The sequence below is a fragment of the Lepidochelys olivacea genome (genome assembly GCF_965140295.1).
Source record: "Lepidochelys olivacea isolate rLepOli2 genome assembly, chromosome: 9".
NCBI lineage: Eukaryota > Metazoa > Chordata > Testudines > Cheloniidae > Lepidochelys > Lepidochelys olivacea.
In genome coordinates, this window is record NC_140419.1 from 57,065,996 (window position 1) to 57,081,476 (window position 15,481).

Genomic DNA, 15,481 nt, shown 5'->3' on the forward strand with positions numbered 1-15,481 from the left:
ATGGCCCCCTTAAGGATTGAACTCACAAGCCTGGGTTCAGCAGGCCAATGCTCAAACCACTGACCTATCCCTCCCCCCAATGAACACTATGGGAAGAGATTATACTTCATAGGGAAAGTAGTACTGATCATTGATTGGTGTAAGAGCAGAGATACTCCATTTGGAAATCTGAATGATTCTGTGGCTTCCAAGTTTCACCAGGCATTCATCATTAATAGTTACCCAAACACATGGAACAGATCTACACAAGGGCTCTTGAAAAGCCCACCTTTACCATGGTGAAGGGGATCTCCCATTTATTCTGAAATAAAGGATCCCTTCCTGCTAGGTGGTGGAGTATAAAGTTTGTTTCCCACAGTATACAGCATCCCTGAGGAAGCAGTTGCATATAAAAGTTTCATTTTTCAGTGTGAATATATTGCTTATTGTACAGAACCCCTATGCAAACTGGTGCTTGTCATATTGTAAATGCCAAACCATGCCCTGCTGCTCCATGGGTGAGGAGCCCAGCCAACATCCTTAGTAGTCTCTTTGCACTCCATACCAAGCTGGCCTGGCTCCCGACCACAAGCTGGTGTGGGGCTCCCCTCTGCAGGATACAGCAGTTTTCAGCATTTTACTCATAGAAAAGATACAGACTTCAATTACAGAAGTTGAAAGAATATTCACCTAAAGAGTTAGAGTGCAGCTTGTGTAGCAAGCAACTATGGAAGAGGCAAGCCTCAAAACACATACTCATCCTGCTCATGGGCTGAAACACAAATGCATTTGAAGTTTTGAGCATCCGTTATTAGAAGGGTTCACTGACAAAACAAAAACTGAAGGTTGGGTGGAAACAACAGAAGTGTATCAACTAATAATTTCAAAATTAAGGTCCTGATCCTGCAATCACACATGTGCATAACTTTACCCCCATGAGTATTGATTTCATATTGCTTGGAAAGTTAGGGATGTATTTAAGGTTTTGCAGGTTCTGTTCCTAAGAGGAGCAGGAAACTACCCTCGTCATTCTGACAATATGAGCAGGTCAGAATTTCAGGTACTGCCAAACAGTTTACTGCCATCAAATCAATAGAATTATTCAAAAGCTGACATGTGTGTCATCCAGCTGTCTTTGTTTTGTAATACAACCACACAACTGGTATAAGCTGCAGCCAGACCTTAAACACTTCCGAAATCAGATGTGACCGGGGCTGAATAAACAAAAATATTCCTACATACTTTATACTGGTTAAAAAACCAAACTTGGCATAAATAGTAAATCATACAGCAAGCTGCACACAAGGCCTATGACAACTGGAGAATCTTCTGTGGCCACTAAATGCCAGAGAGTGTTTGCAAAATGCGTATTCACTATTTCATACAAACATTACGGATCTGACGGTGCACCTACTGTAGTTTTACATCTGGCTAAAATTAACTAAGCAATTTTGTTTTCACAAATTTAAAATAATCTGCAGGGTTTAAGTGAAGTGAGCGGGGAAAAATAATGACAAACTCTCAAAGTCAAACTGAGTAAATGAGCTTAATTAGAGATGCCTTCCCAACTCCAATCAAGCTTCAGAAGCTCATCTTTGGGACACAATTGGTTCCTCAATAATAATATTTTTTCCCCTCCCTCCACAGATTAACCTGTATAAAGAGCCCAAGGAAGTGTTGCATGCTAAAGGGAAAAGACTGGATTTCATAGACACCAAGCTTAGCTACTAACTAACATATTTCAGTGTGGCTGGTGGATGTACAACCAACCAACCAACCACCCACCCTTTCTGTATCTTCGTGTACACATGCACACAGAGGAGAATACCTACCACCCAGCCTTATTGAACAGCGTGGGCAAAGAGTCAGCACTTCAGGCATAGCACATCCAGTCTGGTGGTGTCTTGGCCCAGGGACAGGTGAGGAACAGTCAGAGAGGAGCGCTAGGAGAAGAAATTCATGCAAAGTGACGTTAACATGAGTATACAAGTGTGAGTGCAATAACTGAACTTAATGGGATTCCTGGGTTCAGCTCAATAGCCAGTGATTGACAGCTGAGCTGGCTATTGGTGACAAGACACCTAGGTGTCTATTAAAAGGGAAGTTTTGGCAATTGTCTTGACGCAGCAAGTCCTGTCCTAAGTAAGATGCACATTCTTCTCCCTGTTTCAGTGCCTGCCTGTCCCAGAACCAGGCTTCATAGGGAATGATGTAAGAGCATAGGCAGCACGGGTGCCTCACGGGTGCCTCAGTTACTGCGGTCCAAGTCTCTCCCAGCGGTGTTGATCTGTAGGGGAGATCCTCCCGCTCCAGCTGAAATCCCCACAAATACGGATTCATTACAGGATGTCCAGCGCTGACAGGCCCTTGGGAGAAGGGGACCTGCGGCAGCTGCTGAAGCTATACCGCACGGAGATCTCCATGGCAGTGGATGACGTTTTCCCATTGCTTCATGGACTTGCTGATCATGACGTTGTCACAGAGGAGATGTTCAAGGTGAGAAGAACATGGGCATGCCATGCTAAGTGACCTGCTCTAGTGAGGATTATAACCCTAGAAGTAGTTTGAATGTGGATACCTGTAAATCTGGAAGAAGGGCTCTCAGAGGTGTGAGGAACTGTAAAAGGGATTGTCAGTGTCTCAGTGGGGGGAGGAAAGTGTCATATTTTAAGCTCACTTTGGGAATTACTGGGGTTATGACTACATTCCTTCGGGACTGGGCAATGATTGTGCACTGCTCTGTATGTGCACATGTACATATACATAGACCAAGATTTTCAAGTAACTAGTGATTATGGGTGCCCAATGAGAGTCACCTCAAAAGGGCAGAAGTTTCAGAAAGTGCTGAGTACCCACCATCTGAAAGTCAGTTGTCAAGCTGAGCACCCCAAACCACTGGGCACTTCTGAAAAGCTTGACTGGAGCTCCAGATTTATACTCTTGAAAAGGAATTGGAAAAACTGGAAATATTCCATTGAGGGACCAGGTGTATTTCCTTGATCTGTATCTGACGCTCTGATTCCCTCCCCCACTTCAGCTAGCTGGGAGTCTCATCAGCAAGGATGATCGTACTGGCACAAGCTAGTGCAGATAGTGTGGATAGAGACATTTGAAATATAGTTGTAGTAAAACTGCCTGGTGAGTTATATATAATGCTCAAGGTTAAAATAGGGAAGGAGAAACAACTGCAGGATACATGCTGCAGAGCTGACCTCTTCCTTTTTCAGCTGCCCTCCCCAGAGGGTGAAAACTGCTGTGTCTTACTTGGGGGCAGTGTTTTCAGGAGTTTTCTCTTGAATCAGCAGAGGCCTCAATTCCTGCAGGTGGCTGCTGGACTCCATTTGAGTCATTAGGTGGGGCTTTTAAATACTGCTATTTTTATTCTTACACAGCACCCCCTTCTGTCTGGAATGTAATACTGCAAGGAAGTCAGCATGGCAGCTCCTCGCAAGGAGCAGAACGTTGAATACTCAGTGTGTTTGTTGTCATTCTGAATTGTTTGATTTTTGGTGTTTTCTTGGTGGGGGCCCCAATGTCCTCTTGGCTTGAACAGATAGGGTGAAAAGTGTTTTCATGGTGGGAACACACAAATAAAAGGGGGAACAGCATGAGGAGGAAGTGGGAGCTGATTGAATGAAACCAAAAGGAGTGGAGCCAAGTAATTATAAAGCTGACCTCCGGTGCTAGAGGCTCAGTCTCGGTTATTAGACTGTAGTGCTCGTCAAATTGCAGGTCAGATGCACTTTGGCCCTTAACAGCAATTTTTAGGAAGCAGTGGCTATTTTATATGAAGGTTGTTAATGGAACTTTGTAAATCAACTTAATGTACTTTTTAAGGTATCTTCAATTAAAGCCCTTTGTTTTTCTATTTACAATGGCCTCCTGGCTTCTTTCTGCCCTTCCTCTGCTGTTTTCATGACTCACCCCCCCCCCCCCCCAATGCTACAGTGATAATGTGACTGTGTCGTCAGCTCTAGGCACTACAATTTCAAATCTCATGCTATTTGTCAAACATGGTTTCAGCCTCACTCAGTCAGCTCCGTCCTAGGGTCTCACTCCCCCCATAACCCAACACAGCCTACCCCAGCTTCCCGTTGAATGTGATCTTTTTGCTTTCCTTTAATGGATGAATGAAGCATCCATTCATGCACACCCAGGCACCACCAGGGGAGGGGGTGCTAGGTGCTGTAACCATGGCTCCCTCTTTGCTCATAGCCTGCATTACACAGCATGGGTGCAGCACAGCTAGGGTGGAGGGGGAGGGGAGGCATGGGAACATGAGGGATGCCCTTAAGAACTGCACATTTGATTACACTGCTCTTTTTTTTTCTTGAAGGAAACACTGAGTTTGAAGGAGCAGGAGGGTTCTCACAAGGCCTTCCATGCCATGCTAACCTGGCTACTGAGCCAGGATTCATCCACCATACAGGACTTCTGGAGGGTCCTCTTCAAGGATTACAACCTGGAGAGATACGCCAAGCTCCAGCATATTCAGAGCAGCTTTCCCAAAGGTAGGAGGGTGCTCAGATGGACTGTGAAGAGAACGACTCCCTACCTAGCAGGCCTCTGCTCCATGGGGTTTCCTCAGAGAGCACATCCTGCTCCTTTTTAGGAACCAAGAGCTTAGCCTCTCATACTCCAATTCCAGCCCCAGGAGAGGTGCAAAATGGCAGCCATCAGACCAGGAATGAAGTGGGAGGGGAGGGGAGAAGCAAGCAGTGGTTGTCTCAGTAATGATCAGCACCAAGGGGTACAGATCAGATCACTGGGGACCTAAAGAAATCTAGAGCCCCAGCAAAGCACTGGGCAGTTTGGAGTGTCCCCACCCCTGATGCCAATCTCTCTGCTTTCATTCTTTCCAGATGTGGATCTCAGCAGACAGCGCCGGGGGAGGAAACCACCCCGCAGTCCGAAGACCTTGGTGCAGCAGAAACAGCAGCCAAAGAGGAAAGCACCAGAGGAAAGCGACTCTCCCCAGCCAGCTCAGCCCTTGCTGAAATGCAACTCGAACCCTGGTACAGAGTCTCTTTCACTGCCTGGCTCATGCTGGATCCTGAGCCATGCTGGTGCACAGCCTCCCAAACCCATCAAGCAGATAGCTCACTAGGCCCTTCTTACGCTCACAATTCCCCCAGGCGCTAGAGGCAATGAAGAGCAGCTGTCCTATTTTGGACTTTGAAGCAGCTCTTCCCACTTGGGTCCAACAGCTGCTATCCTGGCTTCTTGTAGGCCTCAGGTAGCTCCCCATCCCCTCCAGAGCTATCTAAATGGAGTGGGGAAGAGAGGTGTGTATTCTGCTGCCCAGCCAGGCAAGAGAGCAGATCAAAGTCCCAGGGGCTTGTGATCAGGCAGAAATTTGGCTGAGCCTTGTAGGGAGATGCCAGTTGTCAGGGGGGGCAGGAGGAGTAGGGAAGGATGAGCTGGAGAATGTAGAAATGAAGAAGGAAATGGAAAGAATGGAGGAGAACCAGGGTGACTGGAAGAAGAGATGGAAGGAGAGGAAGAAGAGAGGAGAAAAGAATGAAGAATGAGAATTTTAAGAATGGAGATAGAGGAGAGGAAAAGAGCTGAAAGGAGAGAAATGTGATAGACAGAAGAAGAGGAAAAAGAATAAAGAGTTGGAGAAAATGTAAGAAAAGTCACATTGGACGTTTTCTAAAAGCTTAGTTCTCAGACTTATTTGGGAGCAGGTCTCTAGCCTGTGCTATACAGGGGGTCAGACTGGATGATCACCATGGTCCCTTCTGGCCTTGGAATCTACGAATCTCTTGAAAGTTAATATAAATCCATAATATACATCGCAGGGAGATGCAATCATTTATTCATGGTCTTTGGAGTTTGGATGAGTTTTGAAAGCTGCCCATTGTGCCAAGAGGTGTGCTGCATGTGCAAGAAGGAATGTAACCATTTTCAATTAGGAGTTCTTACTGCTGATATAGTTTCTCTTACACCCAAGCAGGTGCAATCTAAGTACCTAAATAGCTAGATCTGGCTGCTCACGTTGGAGCATTCACCATCCCTGCCTACTGTTCCAATTTCTTGTAAGGTTTCCATTGTCTCACCAGGAGAGGAATCAAGGGCTCTTTCTAATAATATCCAATGTGTATCCTTGTCTCTAACCCATGTTATAACCACACAGGGACTCTGCCAAAGACAAAAGCTGTAAAGAAACCAGAAGGTGTGGAGATCCAGCGTTTCCCTCTGGGAAATGGTGAGTGATGTGTCATACCCCATCAGTGAGTTTTCCGCTCATTTCTGCAGCCCAGTTTGGAAAAATCTTTGTTGTTAGCACCATCCAGCAATGAACAAGCTAAAACCGCTCCTGAGCTGGGTGTCACTGGGCCTCTTTCAGAATGGGAAAAGAATCCAACACCCCGCAGAGCCATGGACCCTGAGAGTGCTAGTGGGTTGGCGTCTCCCATACACAACATTAGGTTAAGTAAAATGTCTCAGAGAAGCAGCAGCTCCCAGAACCAGGTGACAAGTGCAGCACCACATAGGCACCTCAAAGGGTTAGGTGGTAGCATGCTTGTATAAGGAGATGGGGAGGATTAGTGGGTGAATGGAGGATTCTTAGTGTTTGTGAAACTAAAGGACAAGTAGCAATGGATTAAAAAAACCCAGCAAACCCATGAACTGTATGACTTTCCCTACACAGCTCTGTCAACACACCTTGAGCACATCTTGCTTCAAAGCAGGGCTTGGCCGGTGTGCAGAGACTTTCACTCATGTCCTGTAATGTGTGCTGGTTTTGTGATATGACCAATGATTTACTGGGACTAGACTGAGCCCACCAATCTCCTTTCATTTGAAATCAAATCCCTATTTAAGCCCACCTCCCCAGATGCTGATTGCAGCAGGTGGGAAGAGAGGTCTGCATTCTACTGCCCAGCCAGGCATGGGACCACATCAAATGGCCAGCTAGGGGCTTGTGATCTAGCAGAGATTGGGCCAGGCCTTGCAGGGAGATGCAATCGGGGTTGGGGGATCCCCTGATTGGGGGTCATCAGGTTGTATTTAATGCCTTGCCAGTTTTTAACATACTTCAAACAATAGCCCTCCCCTGTTCCTTGGAAGAATATATGCACAAAGGCTTTGTGTTTCATTGATGATGACTGTTTTTAAAACTATAGGCATTCAGAGTATGGCTGCCTCAGTCCAGAGGGCTGTCACTGTGTCATCCAGTGAACTACCAGTGAGCTGCGGGGCTGTAGAAGGAATTCTCATCAAACAGGTGTTTGAGTCAGGTAGATATGCCAATGTTCTGGGGCCAGAAAATCATGAACTTGGGGCTGGTCGTGCCTATAATAAGATACACAGCTGAATATCTAGGGAGTTAAAGAACAGTGCTCATGACAACAATGTGGGCCAACTCTATTCCAGGATTTTCCCTTTCCTGAGGACTGCCTGGTTCCAGTGAACAGATTTAGTTCAGGTTAATCAGAGTGACAGGACCCTCCTTCGTGAAGCTAGAAGCCACCCAGGCAATTATAGGTAGGGCAAGATTTCAGTAGAGGCTTGCAGAGGGGCTAATAGAGTGGATGTTGGGACCAGTGTGGGGGAGGGGTTAGCAGCTCAGACCAGCCAGAGGGCGCTGGAAGTAGCATACACTGGTGGAAATTGTGGATGACTGTGAGAAGAAGAACAGAGACATGGATAGGGTCAGCATCTGGGGAGGAGCTGGGATATTGGGGGATGGAGAAACCCCCCAAGGGAGTCCGGTTCAGGTGGAAAGTATAGTGGTACTGTAAGTCTGGACTGGGAGACCCTGTCCTCCTAGTATAGATGGTCTTTAATTTTTTAAAAGTCACTGGCAGAATATAAACAAACACAGCCTTCTGGCTACCCCCTGCCTGCATAAGGAGGGTGGAGCTGTAATTTGTAGTTGTGATGTGGGCATGTAGGTAGCATCCTGCCATGGTGCACAAGAGTTATTTTTGCAGCAATATGAAGTAGCAAGTGGCAGCAGGAGCCAGCACTCCACCTTGCTGGGCCAGCTGGACAGGTGGTGTTTTGCCCCATGATTCTCACAAACAGGCTACACCTGGCAGGGTCCGTGGCTACCTGCTACTGGCTCTCTGCCCTAACCTAGGATTTGGCCCTTGAAACCTCAGCATCCAGTGTGGATGATTCTTGACAAAGCCAATGTAGGTCAGATCCTTCATTTACTTGCCAAGCCTTGGGCTCAGGATTAAGTTCCCTGGTAAGAGTCCATTTCATCACTAGCAGCTAAACAGGGACCTGAACTCCTGCCTGCCACATTTTCTGGGGCCCATGGTGTCATCAGCTGCTTCAGAGGAAGTGCTGACTCATGTACTGGGCCCTTGAGAGTGAAACAGAGAAGATGGTTTTCAAACATTTCTAAAACGTAATGCTTTTTTACACCTGATCTGCTTGAACTCCAGCATCATTACCACGTTAACAATGAAACCTTCCCCTGAACCCGAGCATTTTTCGAGCAGCGTGTGTGTCTGCTCCTAGCACACAACTTACATAAGCCAGGGTGTCCTCTCTTCCAGGGGGCTCCAAGAAATGTGTCAAAGTTGGAGGCGAGTTTTATGCACCAAGCAAGTTTGAGGAACCTGGGGGAAAGAACAAAAGCCGAAGCCTGAAGCCTGGTGTGCGAGCCAAGGGATTTCAAGGGCCCCAATACGTATGCTTTCAGCACATACAAGTTTTTTTTACCTCTTTGTCCTGTTTGAGTCCCCTTTGCAGTAAGGTGTTTCACACTCTTCACTGGTTCCACCCATACAGCTCAGCTCAGCCTTGTCCTTTTTCTTCATAAACTATCGAGCAAGTTTGTGCTTGACTTGGCCCTGGGCAGGTCGGGCAGACTTCGTGCTGTATGTGAAAGATGTGAGAGGGTTGCTAACCTTTCCCTACTCTCTGAACCAGCTCGGCCTAAAGCGCTCTCAGAGCAGTGTCCTTCCCTCAGCACCACAGCGACTCCAGCCAGTCGGCACAAGTCAGACTCCACTGCAGGAGTCTAGACTTAGCATCCTTCTGAGTCAGGACATGCATCTATATCTATAACGCCAGTCTGATCACAGTAGCATTTGCTGCTTCACCCCTGTCCATCTCACTCTGCAGAATGGGGAGCTGAAAATAAACTCACAGAGCAGCCTCCATGTCACCCCTGTTCACACCGTGGATCAAACCCTCTACCAGGTAAAAACTCTGCTGAGGAGCTGAGCTTCTCTTCTCCTCTGCCAGGAGCAGGCAAAGCGTTTCTCTCCAGTGTCATTCCCTTCTCCTCCAGGGACAATTTTCCAAATGTTGTGCAGGGCCCACACCCCGTTTTTTTGATTCTCTTGTGGTGGATAGCAGTGTGCCTCTTTGCGGCACCACCTTGTCTCAGTGAGAGTGAGATTCTCCTTCTGAGCCCCAGGATGCTGCATAGAATTAGTGCATAACTCCTGGAAGTGTCTAGTTTCCTCAGTCTGGTAGTCTTGCTACCAGAGAGGAGGAGACAAAAGGGCTTGGTTAGGACAAACATTTGCTCTCGAAAAGCCCCCTGCCCCTGGCAAACTGGAATTCCCCAGAAGATTCCAAAGTGAAACAGCCACCATTTCCATCCACTGCCCAGCCCAAGAGCTCCCTGCTTAACTAGGAGTTTGTGTATGGGCACTATACCTGCATGTTGAAAGTGTTCAATGGGGAAAGGTTTTCAGACGTTCAGAGCTTCCCTGCAGGCTGTCAGATATGTTGTATATAACCCATGGAGACAAGTGTCTGTTGAATTTGTGGGATTCTGGAGTTTGGAATTAAGGATGAAGCATTCACTATTTTAATTCCTTGCCAGATCCCCAGCAAGGAAGCACCTGCCAGGTGTAATGTCGCCGAAATACCATAGACAGTACCTGGCCACGGAAGTCAGGCACGCTTGTGTTATAATGCCACAGCTGCCAGCCAGCTGAAACACATATTGTCCCCTAAGCGTTCACCTCTCTTGGTGCTCAGCTCTGTATTCTGTTTTGTCATCCTGTAGGGAGAAGAGAGAGGTATTCTCTGAAGTCCATGATACTAATGTTTTGCTCCAAAACTAATGTTTTGTTGTGACATCTGATAGCAAGGATTCACCAATTGGTCACCTGTGCTAGAACATGACCCTTTATAACAGACCAAGTCCAGTTTATCCTGCAGTATACTGAATTGCAATGAGCGAGTGAACAGATAACCATAGTTGTAGTGAGGGAGAAGTTGCTTTGAATTTCTGTGCTTTTGTTTTCTGTTACATCATGCGCTATTTGCCTCCCTGGGTCAGAAGAACGATGATGAATGTGCAGTGTGCAGGGATGGTGGGGAGCTGATCTGCTGTGACGGCTGCCCCAAAGCTTTCCACCTGGCCTGCCTCGTGCCCCCAATGACAGAAATTCCAAGGTAATAAAAAGCATTCCTAGGCACACTCCCCACAGCGAGTATTTACTGCTCTATCACCCCATCAGGTCCCTCTGGTCTGGGGGAGGGTCGGGGGGGGGGAAGATGCAGGGTTTTCAAAGTGATCAGTGTTGGGCTAAAAAAATGCTGAAATAATTTTGCATTATTTTGCCTTATTTTCTTAACCAGATTTATAATAAAAACCAAAAACTTGTCCTAAATATAAGAAGGCTTTCCTCTTCCTACAGAGGCAAGGACCTTGAATACACTTGGGGCCTACACGCTGGGCCAGGTCCTTAGCGGTTGTAAATCAGCATAGCTTCATTGTAATTAATTGCTGATCACAGAACTGGCCACTAGCCAGCACTGTTGCTTTACTCAACTGTGACCAATGAGACGTCAAAGTACCATTGTGGTAAATGCAGGTTGGCTTTGCTTTCTCATTTCTCTTGTTCCCCTTAAACATTTGCATACCTATTTCTTTATCATCTGACTTTGAGCAGCGGGACATGGAGGTGCATCTCTTGCTCAGCTGGGAAAGTGAAGCAGGACCAGCGCACAGAAGAGCCACCATGCGAGACACAGGTATAGCTAGGAGCCTTGCTTCACCAAACAGCCACGTCCAACCACTTCCCTATCGTTATCTGCACGCCGCTCTTCTCCTGTGCCCTAGATGGAAATTGGGCAAAATGAGAGGATTAAGTTCCAGGTGCTGTTGGGATTATCCTGCCTTGTATGTAATGTGACATATGAACCCCTTACAGCCTCCTTCCTCTGCTGCTTGTATCTACACAACAAATGGTGGGCAAGCTTTTGCTCAGAGTTTTTGCCCACTCTGTTGGGATAGTTCGCTTCCCTCAGAAGGAACAAATTCTTTGAGGGTGTCAACAACACATGGAGGAGGGTGATCCAATGAACACAGTGTACTTGGGATTTTTCAGAAAGCCTTTTGCAAGGTCCCTCACCAAGAGCTCTCAAGGAAGCTAAGTGATCATGGGATAAGAGAGAAGGTCCTCTTTTCAGTCAGTAACTGATTAAAAGATAGGAAGCAAAGGATAGGAATAAATTATCCGTTTTCACAAATGGAGATAGGTAAACAGTGGGGTCCCCTATGAACTGTCCTGGGACCTGTGCTGGTCAACATATTCATTAATGAGCTGGAAAAAGGGATGAGCAGTGAGCTGGCAAAGTTTGCAGGTGATTTAAAATTATGTAAAATAAATCCAAAGCTGCCTGAAAAAAGTTACAAATGTATCTCACAAAACTGGTGACTGGGCAACAAAATGGCAGATGAAATTCAACACTGATAAATGCAAAGTAATGTATATTGGAAAAAATAATCCTAACTACACAAAATGATGGGCTCTAAATTAGCTGTTATTACTCAAGAAAGATCTTAGATTCATTGTTCATAGTTCTCCAAAAAGTTCAGCTCAATGCACATCAGCAGTCAAAAAGGTGAACAGAGTGCTAGGAAATACCAGGAAAGGATAGAAAATAAGACAGAAAATACCATAATGCCACTATAGAAATCCATGTTATGCCACATTAAATGCTGTTTCCAGTTCTGGTTGCTCTCAGCACTGTATGTCAGGAATTCACCACTTCAACAATGGAACGTGTCCATACACCAGCCTTTGTCAAACCTGAGCAGATTTGCCACACACTTGAAACAAACTCACTGATAAAGATAAACTGTTAAAGAAGTTTATTGCTTACAAAAGATATTTTACGTGATTATAAGTGATAGATAAAAAATCAGACTTAGTTACCAAAGGAAATAAAATATAACCATGCAGACTAAACTCTCAACCCTATTAGACTGGGAAACAACTATATCAAACAGTTTTTATCATCCCACTGAATATTGCAGTCCTTAATATACATATGTCAGTTTTAAAAGCTGGGCCAATCCCCTCTGTTAGAGTCTGTAAGAAGTATCTTAGTTGTTTGCAGAATGGGTGGGGACAGAAGGGCCCAGTATGTGTCCACTCTGTCTGTTTTATACTCTCAGTCCATGTGCTTGGAAACCACAAGTCCAGGCATGTCTGGGGGCATTGCTGAATGTCCTGGCAAAGTTGAGCAATTCCCCTGGAGTGGCCTCATGCAGCTGAATCATTGAATTGTAGTTCTATTGCTGGACAATGGTTGTTGGATTTTTTTAAACCCCACCCGCATGTTGGTTATTTTCCTTGCTGTTACCTCTGGGGAGCTAATTCCCTAATTTACAGCATGTTTTAGTGACACCCATACAACACAATTGGCATAACTTCATATGCATTAATGATATACATATATTGCTAGAGAAATCATTTTCAGAATATCATAGCCTGATACCTGACAAGGCATGCGTTATATGTAAGATCACAATTACATAAAAATTAAGAATATGTGGGTTACAGGATGCTCCCCAAGGTTTAGAAGGTCACAGTGGGGCTGAAAATAAAATCCAAATTCTCCACCTTTTCTTTACACAGAAACTGACAGTTGGTGAGAAATGTGGAGTCTGCAGGGGAGGAGGAAACATGAGCTACTGTGCCCAGTGCTTCAAGGCCTTCCACTCCCACTGCCACTTCCCTACCCAAGCAGAGCGGCTCAGGTGAGGCTCACGAGTGCAAAGGCATTACCATCTCCCACCCGGCTGTACCTGATTTAATCCAGATACAGGTTCTTGGTCTATTATTTATGTTATATTTGCTGGACACTGCTGTTCTCCAGTTTCTTAAGATCAAAAATACATTTGATTCACATCTCTGGTTGCTCCCCAGTACTCTGGTACTTTGCACACATGTTCTATGTTCCAACCCCCATGCACATTCAGAGTGTTCCACTATGGGGTTGGACCAGTCTTTAGAAGCTGAAGGCAACTGGCTTGCTGTCAAAGATTGCACTGAAATTCTCTATATTGTCTTAAATCCTTCATAGTTCTCTCCCACACTTACCTTTTCTGATCCGCAATAGCAACACATACAAAGACGCTCCTTGATTTTTCCAATCTGCAGGGTGATGGTTTGACTAGGATCCATAATCTTTATCTTCTGTTCCAGTGAAACCTTGCTATGCAAGTCCTGCTCTAGCAGCTCTGGAACCAGTGGCCTGGAGGGAACAGTGAGTTCCAATAGCCCTGGAGTAAGAGCAGTGAAGGTCAGTACAGTCAGAGACTTTTTTGCAGTGCGTGCGGAAGTCCTAGATGTCTTTTTGGGCTATTTAGGAAATTGCGTTTCAGTGGGAGCAACTTCTTCCAGCAGATGCTTTGCCTTTCTGCATCATCTTCCATTGAAGACTCTCAAAGCACTTTACAAACATAGATATAGTACTCATGTGAGGGAGGAAAGCTCCAGATTTTTTTTACAGATGATGAAATGAAGGCTGAGAGAAGTTGTGCTTTACCTGGATCAGTGGGGGAACAGAATCCAGATCACATGACTGTAAGTCATGTGGTTTAACCACAAGGCCAGCCTTTCTAGCTGAGCCATGTCTTCTCTAAAGCACCGTACACATGCCTAGGAATACAGTACAACATAAGAGTAAGAACATTCAGCGTTCCGGTGAACTTAGTACACAGTTCCAAGTGCATGTGGTTAAGGGAATCCCCTGTACAGCCGGGTATAGAACTGAGATCAAAGTTTTAAAAGTCCTTTTCAGAAGTTTACCAGACATATTGCAGTATATCACTTCAGAGATACTGCCACACTTACTAACCACTTCAGTTGCTTGCAGAAAAGACACAGCTAGTCGCCTTGCCAATATTCACTCCAAGAACCTCAGTCATTCAGGACCAGAAGGGACCACCATGCTAATCCAAGTAATGAAAGCATAATCCAGGAATGGCTACGTTTACTGACCCTCCAACCCACATACAATAATTTTCAGACGTTTGAGAGCCAAAAGCTATACAGCCTGGCCCTTAGCCCTCCCTCTCTGCATAACAGAAACTCCTCGTCTCACTTCCCTGCCATAGGGCAGAAGCCCTGTGCTCCCCTTCCCTCCCCCCACCCCTGCTCAGTCTGGTAGGCAGAAAATGAGCTAAGAGGCTCTGCAAACCACACTTCACCTGTAAAAGAGCTAAAGCCACAGTCTGGCCATTCCTACCACAGAATAGAGACATAGATCCATTATGTTTAACATTTCAACATCATGTTGTGAAACTGAGCATTTTGGCCATGTTCTGGTTTCCAGGCAGTGGAAGACTCTGCTGGGAATGATCCGATCCTGAATAAAGAGGAGCTGGACTCTCTCCTGGGTGAGGTAACAAACCATTTCACCTTCTCATCTCTCTGATTTTATTTTATGCAAGAAAATAGTCTACAATCTGAACAGAACAGTTCCTACAGGTCCTGGAATTCACAAGTAGTCAGCTCACCTGTTTGCAAAGGCTCCCCACCCAATACAGGCCTAAAGGCAGCTGGGTCCAACTGCAGAAACACTGAAACATTTTCAAGAGTGCTGTGGGTGGCTGTACTGAATGGGCAATCCTTTGTCAATGGGTATTCCCTGTAAGCCTTGCTGCGCCATCAGAAACCCTGCTGTGAAAAGATATAGATTACGGCTCCTGGAGAGCTAGGGTACAGGTTGAGGCAGGTCTGAACAGGTCCATTTACAAGTTTGATAAGTCCTAAAGCAGGTTTATTTTTGTATACTTTGTTTGAAATTGTTGCCCCTTAAAGCGGGGGACAGAAAGCAAAGGCAGACCCTCGCAAGTGCCTCATATAGCCAGATCAATCAGTTCTCACTTGGAGAAAACTTTCTGATTGCCCTCAAGAAGCCATTCCTTTGCTTTCCTGAGACACCCTAAATACACCCTACCCCTTTGTTGCCTCCTTTTTGTCTTCCAGAGCTCCTTTGATGGGATCCTGCAGTGGGCATTCCAGAACATGTCTCGTCCACTCTCAGAGACTCACGGATTTTTCTCCTAGCACTTCTTGTAATTGTGGACATGTCATACCAATTTGCTGCCCTACGCACATTGGACTTGACACTAATCATCTCTAAACAGCTCGTGCTGACATCTTGGGATATACGGTATTTTCCCATGTTGAATCCCTGCTAATTTATTTCTACTTCTACCTCTTTATTACAGCGATAGGATGGTTTCAAATTAATATAGGGAGGAATTCAGGGTGTA

The 15,481-nt window shown here is 45.7% G+C and overlaps 1 protein-coding gene across 1 annotated transcript; it reads left to right on the top strand.

The window, feature by feature from the left end:
• Positions 1–2,325: 2,325 nt before the first annotated feature.
• Positions 2,326–15,272, top strand: AIRE (autoimmune regulator; the record flags this gene model as incomplete). Its single annotated transcript, XM_084639206.1, has 12 exons — positions 2,326–2,475; positions 4,316–4,490; positions 4,842–4,994; positions 6,119–6,190; positions 8,499–8,632; positions 9,070–9,147; positions 10,244–10,359; positions 10,860–10,941; positions 12,834–12,955; positions 13,404–13,464; positions 14,536–14,604; positions 15,192–15,272. The coding sequence occupies 12 exons, from the start codon at positions 2,326–2,328 to the stop codon at positions 15,270–15,272; spliced, it is 1,293 nt and encodes a 430-aa protein (XP_084495332.1).
• Between the last annotated feature and the right edge of the window lie 209 nt (positions 15,273–15,481).